We start from the raw sequence: 13,500 nt of genomic DNA, 5'->3' as shown, positions 1-13,500 counted from the left end.
GTCCAATGTCCCCGACAGCCCGTTACAACATATCTCTTGGCACGAGCGCGCACTCCTCCCTAATCACTGCTTCCAAAGTGTCCAAATCACGTGGTTTTCTGGTAAACACTTTCTCTTTTAAGTACTCCCAGAGAAAGAAATCCAAGGGGGTCAATTCTGGGCTTCTTGTTGGCCACTCAACATTTCCACGACGTTCGATGACACGGCCTGGAAAAGCATTGCCAAGCCATTCTCGTGAACTCAATGCAAAATGGGGAGCCGCGTCATCTTGCATAAAGTGCACATTGTTCACATCACCCCAGATTGTAACAAAGGGATGAACAACATTTTCTAGCATGTGCACGTACGGACCAAGAAGAGTGTCATCTCGAATACCACACCACACAGTCATTGAAGGACGAGACTGCAATTGAAAGAGAAAGTGTATGCCAGAAAACCGCGTGATTTGGACACTTTGAAAGCAGTGATTAGGGAGGGGTGTGCGCGCGTGCCAAGAGATATGTTGCAACGGGCTGTCGGGGATATTGGACCCCGGCTGCAACGGTGTGTTATTAATGCTAGTGCCTACGTTGAAATATGAAATGGCAAGGTCCATAGTACATTATGCAATTGAAAACAACCGTGTAACTTCATTAATGAAAGATCTATAGTGTAAAGAAAATAGGGATATAATTGTGGATCACCCTGTATAACAAATTGAGCACAGGTGACATAGGCTACAATGCAAAAAGAAAAGATCACTTATTGTAAAGTTTGTTTTAGTGAGTTATTTTACGACGCTGTATCAACATCTGAGGTTATTTAGAGTCTGAATGAAGTGAAGGTGATAATGCCGGTGAACCGGTGAAATGAGTCCAGGGTCCAGCACCAATAGTTACCCATATCGGGTTGAGGGAAAACTCCGGAAAATACCTCAACCAGGTAACTTGCTCCGACCGGGATTCGAACCGAGGCCACTTGGTTTCGCGGCCAGACGCGCTAGCCGTTACTCCACAGGTGTGGACTATTGTAAAGTTAAAGTTATCTTAAAAGATGTATAAAACCATTATAGAGTTATGTGCACTAGTGTAGTTTCGAGGCATTTTAACATGCAATAAAATAACATTTAATAAAGTTGTGATGTGATAAAATAATATTTATTAAATGTTATTTTATTGCATGTTAACAATGGCTCAGAATTACACTAGTTCACATAACTCTATAATGGTTTTATACATATTCTAACTTCAGGCCTACAATATGTACAGCTGTCAAAAAAAAGTGGCCTCATTCGTGAACGGCGAATACTTTCCAAGTTCACTTCGGGTCACAGTCATGTTACACGATGCATGTGCTTGTGGAAGCAGTTTCAGAATTATGGAAATATTCTATATTTGCGTCTCGCGCTCGAGTGCAACTTCGGATCCGCAGTCAAGCGCCAACTTAATTTTTCAAATGGAATTACCAATCCACTTAAAATCCCCTCTTCCACCTACCCAAAATATAGCATTTGGATCTTTCTTTGAGATGGAACCGCCTTAGTCATAAAAGACTAGCAGCGGCCGAAAGTAGTTAGGAAACACTACGTCTGAACCTCTTTCTGCACTTAAGAATCTTGTACAATCACAATGAAATTTGCTAAAAAAAAATTGCAATTTTACTTACTGAAAATCGAAAGTGCTTCCGCATTAATCATTATTTTGTTACTCCAAATCCTGCCTTTATTAGTTGAATATATAAATAATAAATATTTTTGTAAACTGTTTGCCCATAAATTGTAAAATTTAATTTTTTACGTAAAGAATTATTAATGAAAAATGAACTTCAAATGGAAAACAGTGCTAAAGGCAGGTTTTGATAACAGACTCATTATGAGAATAAAGCATTAAAAATATTCAAAATTGTACGCGCAGTTGACCAGTTCAGAACAGGTAAAATTTTGGGTCTGCACGCAGTCGGGATCCCCCGAGCGAGAAAAGGACCGGTTTTGTGCACAAAAACTTGTAAAAAAAGTCTCAAAAAGAACTATCATAATATTATTAGTAACACAATATTACCAACATTTACCCTATTAGAGAGACCAAATTGCACCCCCAAATTAAAAATATATGACCATTAACAATAAAAGTTTTTTGGATTCTAAAAATTGTTTATTAATCTGGAAGTATTGTCTAATCACTAGAGTCCTGCGTTTGGTTACTTCGAATACAAGTTAGGTGTACGTCGAGCATACTATATAGCATCGCTTGGTTCGGAGAGTAAGATGCGAGTCAACAGTTCACGCTGCGGTCTCTCCCCGCAAACTCCGGTGCTGTGTGTTTACATACAGGTTGGATGGTAACCTCTGCACCAATATGAAATTGGTAATAGATCATGAGGAGAGATTTGGAAAATGTAAATAAATTGTTTTCTCTAACATTCACCATTTTAGAGGAAATCGTTATGTTTCTACGAAACATTTGGCAACAGCACGGCTACTCTAGTAAGCGCGGCGTGCACTCCTTACCTTACCCTCTCCATCTGCTGTAGACCTACTCATCGGTGACGTGCGACAGTGCCTTGCATTGCAAGATTTATTTTAACGATTTTCTCAATTATTCAATTTAAATTCATGGCTAAACGATTTAATTTGCAAAAAAGATTCAAGACATTAACTATTCAGATTATATTTACCTATTGAATTTGGTATTCCCAAGAAACTAGTTCGATTAATTAAAATGTGTGTCAATGAAACTTACATCAGTGTCCGTATAGGCCAGCTTGTGTCTGATGCTTTTCCAAATCACTGCGGGCTAAAGCAAGGAGATGCACTACTTTACTTTTTAACTTCGCTCTACAATATGCTACTAGGAAAGTTCAGGATAACAGAGAGGGCTTGGAATTGAACGGGTTACATCAGCTTCTTGTCTAAGCGGATGACGTGAATATGTTAGGAGAAAATCCACAAACGATTAGGGAAAACACGGAAATTTTACTTGAAACAAGTAAAGCGATAGATTTGGAAGTAAACCTCGAAAAGACGAAGTATATGATTATGTCTTGTGACTAGAATATTCTAAGAAATGAAAATATAAAAACTGGAGATTTATCGTTCGAAGAGGTGGAAAAATTCAAATATCTTGGAGCAACAGTAACAAATATAAATGACACTCGGGAGGAAATTAAACCCAGAATAAATATGGGAAATGTCTGTTATTATTCGGTTGAGAAGCTTTTGTCATCTAGTCTGCTGTCAAAAAATCTGAAAGTTAGAATTTATAAAACAGTTATATTACCGGTTGTTGTGTATCCTTGTAAAACTTGAACTCTCACTTTGAGAGAGGAACAGAGATTAAATATGTTTGAGAATAAGGTTCTTAGGAAAATATCTGGAGCTAAAAGAGATGAAGTTACAGGAGAATGGAGAAAGTTACATAACGGAGAACTGCATGCATAGTATTCTTCACCTGGCATAATTAGGAACATTACATACAGATGTTTGAGATGGGCAGGACATGTAGTATGTATGGGCGAATCCAGAAATGCATATAGAGTGTTAGTTGGGAGACCGAAGGGAAAAAGACCTTTGGGGAAGCCGAGACGTACATGGAAGGATAATATTAAAATAGATTTGAGGGAGGTGGGATATGATGATAGAGAGTGGATTAATCTTGCACAGGATAGGGACCGATGGCGGGCTTATGTAGGGCGGCAATGAACCTTCGGGTTCCTCAAAAGCCATTTGTAAGTAAGTATCTGCTTGTCTAGCAATCAGCCATTTCTCTCGGACCATTACCGCAATAGAGCGATGCAAACCTTGGGCAAAGATTATTTTTTCCAGATTAACGGTGCTTCATTGAAAGAAAAGTGTAATAAAAGTTTTGTTATAATTAACATGTAGAATCACCTCTTAAATGTTAATATACCGTTAAATGTTAGATGTGTATAAGCGGTGAACAACAGGAATAGGCCTAATATTCATGTACAAAATACCACTTGGATTTAATAAAAACGGTAACAAAAAAAGATTGAGTATGACATGATAAATTGGAATTGATATTGATGGTACCTTTAGCCTTATAAAAGTAATCAATAAACTAATCAAAACAATATTACAGTACAAAGCAAAGTTACCTAGGTGCTGTATATGTTTTAAGTATAACTGATATTCCATAACAAAACTGTTATCGCATTATGCTTTTAAGGTGATATTGGTGAGCAACTTCCTATCATCAGAATATTACATTATTTTCTCGAAATGTGCTAAAGCTATAGAGCTGACATTTTTACAACACATGGGCACGTATCTTTTGCTTATGATGTAACAGTAGTTGCTTTGTTAATTCATTTCCTTACAAACAATTTCCGTGCGAATATTTTCAAAATTTTCAATACACTATCTTCAGTAATACGTATTTACGGTGTATTAGATTTACGAAAACATTCTGTAATGCTACTACATAAATAGGCCTATATCTGAAAATTTCACTTTTCTATAAAAAAAAAAAGTTGAGGAAATATTTCTTTTGAATAAAAATTCGAACTTGTGAAAAATGAGCATTAAAATTAAAATTTACATTCTTATAATGCTCTTATACTTCTCAGACAAATCTAAAAATTAACATGGATACAGTTTTAATAAGTTCTCTTCGCTTTATTTATTGAATCAGTGCTGGCCATCCCTGAATATAGCTAGACCAAGCGGCATATACTACCTCTTTCGTCTGTCTTGTTCCTTTCCGCTGTAAAGCGCTCAGGCTCTCCTGAGCTCTAAAGCACGCGCTTGCTCCTATGGGCATCAATTGACATGACTGATCTAGGCCTATGATACAAAATCTGACACGGGATATACTGTAGTCATAATTAAAATTAATTCAGGAAAATTAACAAAATGGATAACTACGCAATGTACAATGCCCTGTACCATAATAAATAGGAAAATAAGCTCCTATCTGCCAATGCTTTAAAAGGTGAAATCAAAACTGTTGTGATCCTTATAGTGGTCCGTGTCTTTGTCATGGTCCAGCGGTGACCAAAGCGGGTGTCGTGATTACATTGTATAATCACAGACATTCAAACGGGTACGAGGAGTTTCCTGTACATTGCTGTGTGTTTCATTCACGTACTGAAAGCAAGCAGTGGCGGTATCATGTCGCTCTACAAACTCTGCTTCTACAAGCAGTAAGAGGTGGTTTCGTAAAGAATGAGAAGAAACTTTTTGTTGTTATGTCGGACAAAATGTAATATGTTTACTTTGCTCAGCGGTTCAATTAGGAGTACCTATACAGGGTAATTCACAAGGATTTACCGTCACTTATGGAGCTTATTTCCGAAGACATTCTGGCAAAAAATATCATATAAACATGTGTCCTAATCTCAATATTTTCAAAGTTACACTAATTTGAAATTGTTTGTAAAATATCTTTTTTCTTTAGTTTTAAGGGTAAAAGAATATTACAAATAGAGAATGAACTATTCAGAAGTATTATTTCTTTAATTGGCTAGTGTTCTGAACCTGAAAATGTTTTATCAGTTGCTTTGTACAGATTTGGTTTTCAATTTTTAAATAAAAATGACATGATTCTTACGCACTCATCACAAAAATTATACAAATCATATGACTTTAGGAACTTGATTCTGTACAGTTTAATTATGCTTCCTAATGTACAGTCTTGAAGAATTTACAAGGGTGGCGTGATTTGTAACAATTGTTATGATAAATGCATAAGAAAATGTAATTTTCTAGTTAAAAATCGAAAAAAAATAATTCTGTACGATGCAATTATGAAATTCATAACACATTTTTAATGATACTCCTGAATAGTTCATTCTTTATCTGTAATATTCTTATACCCTTAAAACTCAAGAATAATGGTATTTTACAAACAATTTCAAATTAGTTTAAGTCTGAAAATATTGAGATTAGGAGAAATGTTTATGTGACTTTTTTGCTCAGAATGTCTTCGGAAATAAGCTCCGTAAGGGACGGTAAATCCTCGTGAATCACTCTGTATAGAAATACTAATTGCCACGCTGAATAATGTATTGTTACTATTATTATTATTATTATTATTATTATTATTATTATTATTATTATTATTATTATTATTACTGACCACTAAGTACGAGTATCTTCTCCCTAGAAGGATAAAATTATTAGATTTTATCTCAATTTTAATCTTTTTAATCTTCAGATGAGGGTAACTATTTATTAGTTATTCATTTAATAATAATATTGTAGAAAAACTGATTCAATATTATGTGCCAATGAACTGTTAAACGCCAGGAATTGGCAGGTCTTAAATCATAGCCAGGAAGAGAAAGATGAGATAAATAAATGTAAGGAAGTCAGCTACCTAATGGGGTTTGAAATATCTCGTGCTCTGAAGCCTTCTAATAGAACAGAATTTCTCAAAAGAGTAATGATTAAAAATGTCTTAAATAACTTGTCCATAAGAAGTTCTTAATTTTGAAAAACTACGAATTTCTCAACCAATTATCGAGAGAAGAATTTAGAAAATTCCTCATTACATTCAAGGGGAAGATTAAAAGAGGCAAGAAAAATCGTATATTATTCACTGCCTCTTGATGACAGCAGTGACATTACTGATACAGCAAAGCTTGAGATTTTTATCCGCGGGATTGATCAAGATGTTAGTACAAGAACCACCACTGGTTGTAGTTTTTTGCCAAGTACCTTTCCTCCGCCTCCTTACTTCATAGGCTGTCTGTCGCATGTAATCACTGCAGTTCGAGTTTTGGTCACCGCTGGTCTACACTCTACATTATTATTACTTCCCACCTTTGATATGTGAGTTTTGTATCAAACGGTACCTTCCATACTTTCATAAAAGATAAAGCGCATACACGTAGACATCTATGCCTGAAAGAGGCAGACAACCGATAACATTTTGTACTAGTCTGTACTTTGGAGTAGGTATTGCGATAAGAGTGGGAGTTGAGTGAAAATACTCATGAGCGACCAGACGCCTTCCCGCATGGCTACGTCTACATTTCTTGTTCCACGAGGTTTAGGCTAGACCAGCGATGTCAAGATCAAGAGCACGTAGAAGGGTCTGCGTGCGATCAAGCGCTCACTGGTTGCAATGAATCTGTTCTGCAGGCAAAGCAGTGAATAAGAAAGGGCGAGCAAAGTGGACTCCATTGGCCTATTACTGCAAGATAAATTGGACTATTTTTAAATAATAGATAACGTGTTACATTCATACAAGACAACAAGAAATTAAAACATGATTTGTAGAGTATACCTCTCTAATAAATGCAATGAATTATAAAATAGTAGACTACAATAAATAATAAACCATAGCTTCTGTTAAACTTATATATTTTCAGATAATAGCTAGAATATAATTAATTTTTATATAATTATATAATAATCCAACTAGTATAAAAACACTGTTTTCCTGTTTTAAACTTACCAATACAAAAGTGAAAAATATTACGGGATATTGTGCATACGGAAAAATGAAATAATAGGGCTACAAGAAATAAAAACATAGTATATTTTCTTTATCGTAGCGGTTTTAGATAATGAGGCGTACCAAATTATTTGCTATGTAACTGTTACATACTTAATAATGTACTTATTATACGAACAGCACATTTCTAGAAACAAATTAAATTCCTGACTTCTCATCTAATACAGAAGTGTTTTTTTCTTCGTTTAGCCAACACCAACCTTCTTATGTCCGGCAAACTTATTTGCCTGCAGCATGACGTAGCATAGCACGCTTATTATCATCTGATAATCTTGATATTAGTCTTAGTTTTGTGAGGTTAATAAGTGAGGAAAATTGCTCACATACGTGCTTACTGCCAAATATAAAAATAATTTGCGCCGCAGATATTCGTACCCTGGATATATTACTCGGCAAAGCGAACTTCCAACTTGGCTCTGTTCACGCAATTCAAAAGAACGTGGAGAGAACTTTTCCTCGCTTAACCAAATGACATCACAATGGTAAGGACCATTGTCAAACTGAAAAATCTATGGACGACATATTTTCACAATTTTTTAGACAGAATTAATAACGAGTCTATGCTATTACCATCATACTCTTTTTGTACTTTATTCTGTAAACTTAAATCCAATGCAGTGAGGAAGAACCTCTACAGTACATCTAAACATATATTTATTACTATTTAATGTCAATAAAACAACAAAATTTCAATATATTATGTACATCAATTAATAATTTCAGGCGTTTCGCATTGCTTCTCTTTGTAACTAAATGTTTTTCATATATCAGACAAAGAACATCATCCCCTCTTTCACTCATAAGAAGTCAAGAGTCCAGTCAGCCTAAAACTTGCTGAACGACTTCTTCATGTACAACCCTTGAGTTCACCAGTGACTTGTATCCGCGTGCCGTACGTGCTCTGAAGAGCGCATACGAGCGATGAGGCACGCTTGCGCTCTCGTTGACATCACTGGGCTAGACCTCTTGACCTGTTCCGGCATCAGAATAAACTATCTTGAAACTGACTGAAGGATCGGTCCACCGTCTATGTAACATCCACTCTTGTTGTACGAGTTGTTTTGGTATACAGTATTCTCCCTTCTAAATAGGTGTTCACTATACGAATTTTTATCCTCGATTTTTTTTATCAAATTACAGTTTTTAAATGTGCTCTCATTTCCGTACTTTTCACCTAAAGGCTGAGGAAATTACTAGCAAGGATGTATGTAAATAAATCTTCTCAATATTCCTCTCTCTGAAGCGTGTTAAGAATTTCTTGCCCTTCACTCTGACAAAGGTGCTTGTTTCTAATTTGATTATGTCTCATTTTGATTATTGTGATATTCTACTCTCTGACATCAGTATCCACCTAGGAGTGTTCATAATACATGTGTCCGTTTAATATATGTGATCTTCGTAAATCAGATCATATCATTCTAGCTTTCGAAATGTTATCTTGGCTTCGACTTGAAGACTGAAGAAAGCTGCATTCCGTCTGTCTTCTGCACCGAATTCTAAGCACCTCTTCACCCCACTACTGATCTACCCGCTTTGCCCCTCTTAGAGCTTTACAATGAACGAATACAGAACACTGATTTAGCTCATTTTCCTCTTTGGACACCAGTGAGCCTAGTTTTTAAATGGGCTGCGCTCGAACAAATAAAACATTGGTACTCAGCCCAAACTCAGCTCATATAGCGACGTTAAAATGGACTGGATAGTTTCGAGCATAGACAAAAAATGTTTTTAGTCCGACTCTCCCGTTCGCTCAAACAGCCAATGAGACGTTGAGTAGGCTCTACGTCCAGTTACTAAGGTACCATATCAGTGACAACAACACGCAGTATTACCATCCAGCGAATCAACTTTTGTGTAGCTTTTTATGTTATTTCGTGAGATATTATGAATGAAAGTTGTGAGAGCGTAGAAAATAAAATGAGAGAGCAAATATATTTTTAATATTTCCGTCTTTACTTATCATTAGGTGAATACATTGATGTTACACCTTATTATACATTACCGTATCTGGACTAACGTTTTCGCTTTAATAAAGCATAATCAGGTCCTAATTATTGTTATTTATAATGAACACTATGTCGATTATTTAATTTAATTATGGATCCTAAAGTATTTAATTAAAATACATTACCTTATTACAGTGTGCTAATATTTGAGAACATGTTAAATTAAAATTAAACAAATTAAAATTACAAATTAAAACGAATTTGAATGACATCATGTGCGTCAGAAATCACACCGACAGCTGAATTGTGGCGAGAAGTGACAGACCAGTAGTGAGTGATTTCATAATCAGAGTGCACAGTGTATCACATTCATTCATTCATTCATTCATTCATTCATTCATTCATTCATTTATTTTATTCCATAGATCTTACATGAGCAATGAAGCTTTAAGATGTGGAACAAGTCAAAATTTTACACTATTACAATTACAATTTTTACAAATTTTTACAATTTTACAATTTAGTAATTTTATACAATTTTTACAATTTTGTGCAATTTTTTACAATATTTTGGCGAGATGTAGTGAGATGAGGTGAGGTCCGAGGATTCGCCAAAATATTACCCGGCATTTGCCTTTTGGTTGGGGAAACCTCGGAAAAACCCAACCAGGTAATCAAATCAAAGGGGGGGGGGAACCAAATCAAAGAGGTTGATGTCGAGGACTCGCCATAGGCTTCAGTCCCACGGCTGTGGAAAATCTCGGAAGAAACCAAAGACCAAAGGGGGATCCAACCCAAACCCGAACACAGCTCCGGATCAGCAGCCCAGCGAGTCTGCCGACTGAGCTATATCGATGGCTCTACTAAAAGTATACAATACATAGCCAATCAGATTATTACATTTACAAACGCAAACCATCATTCATAAGTTGAGCTATATGTATAATACAAAACAAGTAGGTTAATTAAATTTAAGGCATAAACAATTCAACAGTTGTGATACACAGAAATTGATAATACCTATCATGCAAACTACTTCAAATTACAAACACAAACAATTTATCAACAGAGCTATACAGATTACTATTCAATTTGAAGCATATACAATTCATCGGCCAAAACTATACAAATATATACAATACAAATAAGCAGAATAATTTAATTTACAAGCATACTTTCATTAAGCTATACAAATTTGTGCAATTAATACCAAGTAGATTAATTCAATTTATAATCATAAACAATTCATCAGTTGAGCTATACAGACTACTATACAATTTACAGCATATACAATTCATCAATTGAGCTATACAGACTACCATTCAATTTACAGTAGGCCTATATACAATTCATCATACAGTATACTATTCAATTTACAGCACATACAATTCATCAGTTATGCTAAACAAAAATATACAATGCATAGTAAACAGATTAAGTCAATATAAAAACAAATTTTAGTTGAGCTATATAAAAATTGTACATGTCATTTAAATAGAATAATTCAATTCACAAACATAAACAATTCATCAGTTGTGTAGAAGGTATGAGTATGTACAAATTTGGTTAATTCTTTTCTAAACCTTTTCTCGTGGTTCTTCAAATCTTTAAGATAATTAGGCAGTGCATTGAAGACTGTTATACATGAATAGCGAACTCCTTTTTTAAAGCAGCTTAGACTAACAGAGGGTAGATGAAGATCTGATTTATGTCTTGTATTAAAATAATGAATGTCTTGATTAGTACTGAATTTATCTTAATACAATGTTAAAGTTGAAATATACCGTCTATACTTATCTAGTATTATATGATTAATTATAACATAAACGTTTTCGGCACTAATGAATTTATCTTGGTTCTTAATATACAGCATCATTGGGGAAAGAATGTATTCACAAGGTAAAGTCAAGATTTCTAAGTTTTGGAAAATATTTTTACATGATGTCCTTTTATGCACACCGGCCATTATTCTTAAAGCTTTCTTTTGTAAAACAAAAACGTGTTTAGCTTCAGACGAGTTACCCCAGAATATTAATTCATATTTCATTACAGAGTGAAATATGCAAAGTATGACATTTTAAGTAAGTTTATATCACCAATAGTAGATAAGGATCTTAATGCATAACAGGTAGAGCTCAATTTACGAGTAATACATTCTATATACGTTTTCCAGTTCAAGTGATTATCCAATTCTAAACCAAGAAACTTTGTGCTTATAGATTCTTTGAGATGAGTTCCATTTAATCGAATATTGTAGGAAACCTGAGAACTATTGTGTGTACTAAATTTGACTGCACTGGTTTTATCAACATTAAGTGCAATGCCTAAGAAAATCGAGCCTTTTTGGGAGGGGTACGTAACAACTCTTTCCCATGGCAAGTACAGTTACGTCAAAATCGTAGGAGCCTGAAAAAAACGTGGTTTCGTTATTTCCAAAAAAGGCATCTTGAGTGTACCTAATAAGACTGGCAAAACTCGGATGGGATTAATTCCAGAGTGGAAAAAGTAAGCAAATCCACCCCCGTCACAAGTCGGCGCACCTCACGAGATGATACAAATTAATTCCATTCGAGCTTTACCAATCTTATTAAGTGCACAGAAGATGCCTTTCTTGGAAATAACGAAACCTTGTTTATTGCAGGCTTCTTTTATTTTCACTTAACTGTACTTGGCATTAGAAAGAGTCGTAATGTACCCCCTCCCAAAAAGGCTCGATTTTCTTGGGAATTTCTGCTGTGAGTCGCCGTGCACTCTGACTTTGAGATCACTCACGACTGGTCTGTCACCTCGCGCCACATTTCAGCTGTCGTGTGACTTCTGATGCACATGATGCCATTCAAATTCGTTATCAGAGATCGGAAATAACCCTGTATATAAATTGTACAATTTATAAACATCAATTTTATAAGGTAGTTATTTTCATTAAAATTATGGTGTACAGTACATCTAGTTTCCTATATAAAAATATGTTATAAAAAACTAATTTTATCAATCTATCTATCAATTTCATATTTCAAAAAATGTAATTTTAATACCCTTTTATCGCACGTAATTATCGGTTAAGTTAAAAGTATTTCATTTTAACTTACCTTTTCAAAGCGAAAATTCACTCTAATCATAAATTATTAGCTTTCTTCTGCTCAGTATCACTTTATTAGAATTTAACAACTTGGAAGCAGACTTAAAAAACTACTCACTTTACACTTTCAGTGTAACTTGCTGTTAATTTATTATGAACATTCTGTTATCACCACAAGGAATAAATTCATTTGAAATACATTTCTTCTTTGGTTACATTTTTCCTTCACAAGGACTTAAGTTATAAAAACTCACTTTCTTTCAGATGCCATTGTATTTACTAGGCCTACTATTGTAGTATGGGCATATTGCATTATTGCCTCAGATTCCTTTATTAAGAAATAATATTCCTTTGTTTAATTTTTACTCAGTACGGGTTTGCAATTGCATAAAGTAATTTACTTTATTATTTTCGTTTTTTTCATTAATTTTATTATCTTTATTTTATTATGAAATAAATACATTAATTAATAGAAACAAAGTTGTATTGTTGAATTAAATGCATACAGGAAACCCGAATGTCTGTTAAAGCTGGAGAGATTTGATATTTTTGTGGTAGACTTCGCAATAGTGTCAGTAAATGGGACAAAAAAGCTTACGGGGTAGCAGGTTTTTGATCCTATTTGGGTCCCAAACTATCCATACCGTCCACGCGTCTGGAACTCCCAATGGACATTCCGAGCGAGTTAATCCAAATGAACTGAGACTGTCCTATTCATTACCATACACATGAACTAGCAATATATTGTTCTTGAACAGCTCTAAGTTCCCTCTGTCCTCTCATCACAACCTAAACACCCGCTTGAGAGGCAACCTGATTCTAGCTCAAGAGGGCTCTATTCTAGTCCTCTCGTTCTAGCTGTACCTCCACACCGTACCTCTCGCTATTCTTCATCTTTCACCATATCTACTATCCTTGTGTGGAAGTACCCTATCCTCTCTTATAAAGGACTGCCGGTCCGAAATACGAGTAGCTTACGTTTTTACTTACCAAGTATCTTGTAACAATAGTAGGCCTA

At 35.0% G+C, this 13,500-nt stretch overlaps 1 protein-coding gene across 1 annotated transcript in view; it reads left to right on the top strand.

Annotated features, from left to right (window-relative positions):
- Window positions 1-250: 250 nt before the first annotated feature.
- LOC138704247 (lachesin-like) overlaps window positions 251-13,500 on the top strand; it is a 58,939-nt gene continuing 45,689 nt past the window's right edge. Inside the window, exon 1 of the mRNA XM_069832125.1 lies at window positions 251-305. Within this exon, the coding sequence (XP_069688226.1) occupies window positions 251-305 (55 nt within the window). The remainder of the gene's footprint in view (window positions 306-13,500) is intronic.

This window comes from Periplaneta americana, chromosome 8, assembly GCF_040183065.1.
Source record: "Periplaneta americana isolate PAMFEO1 chromosome 8, P.americana_PAMFEO1_priV1, whole genome shotgun sequence".
NCBI classification, from domain to species: Eukaryota; Metazoa; Arthropoda; class Insecta; order Blattodea; family Blattidae; genus Periplaneta; species Periplaneta americana.
Note: the sequence above shows the minus strand (reverse complement) of the source record. Positions and strands in the feature narration are given on the sequence as shown.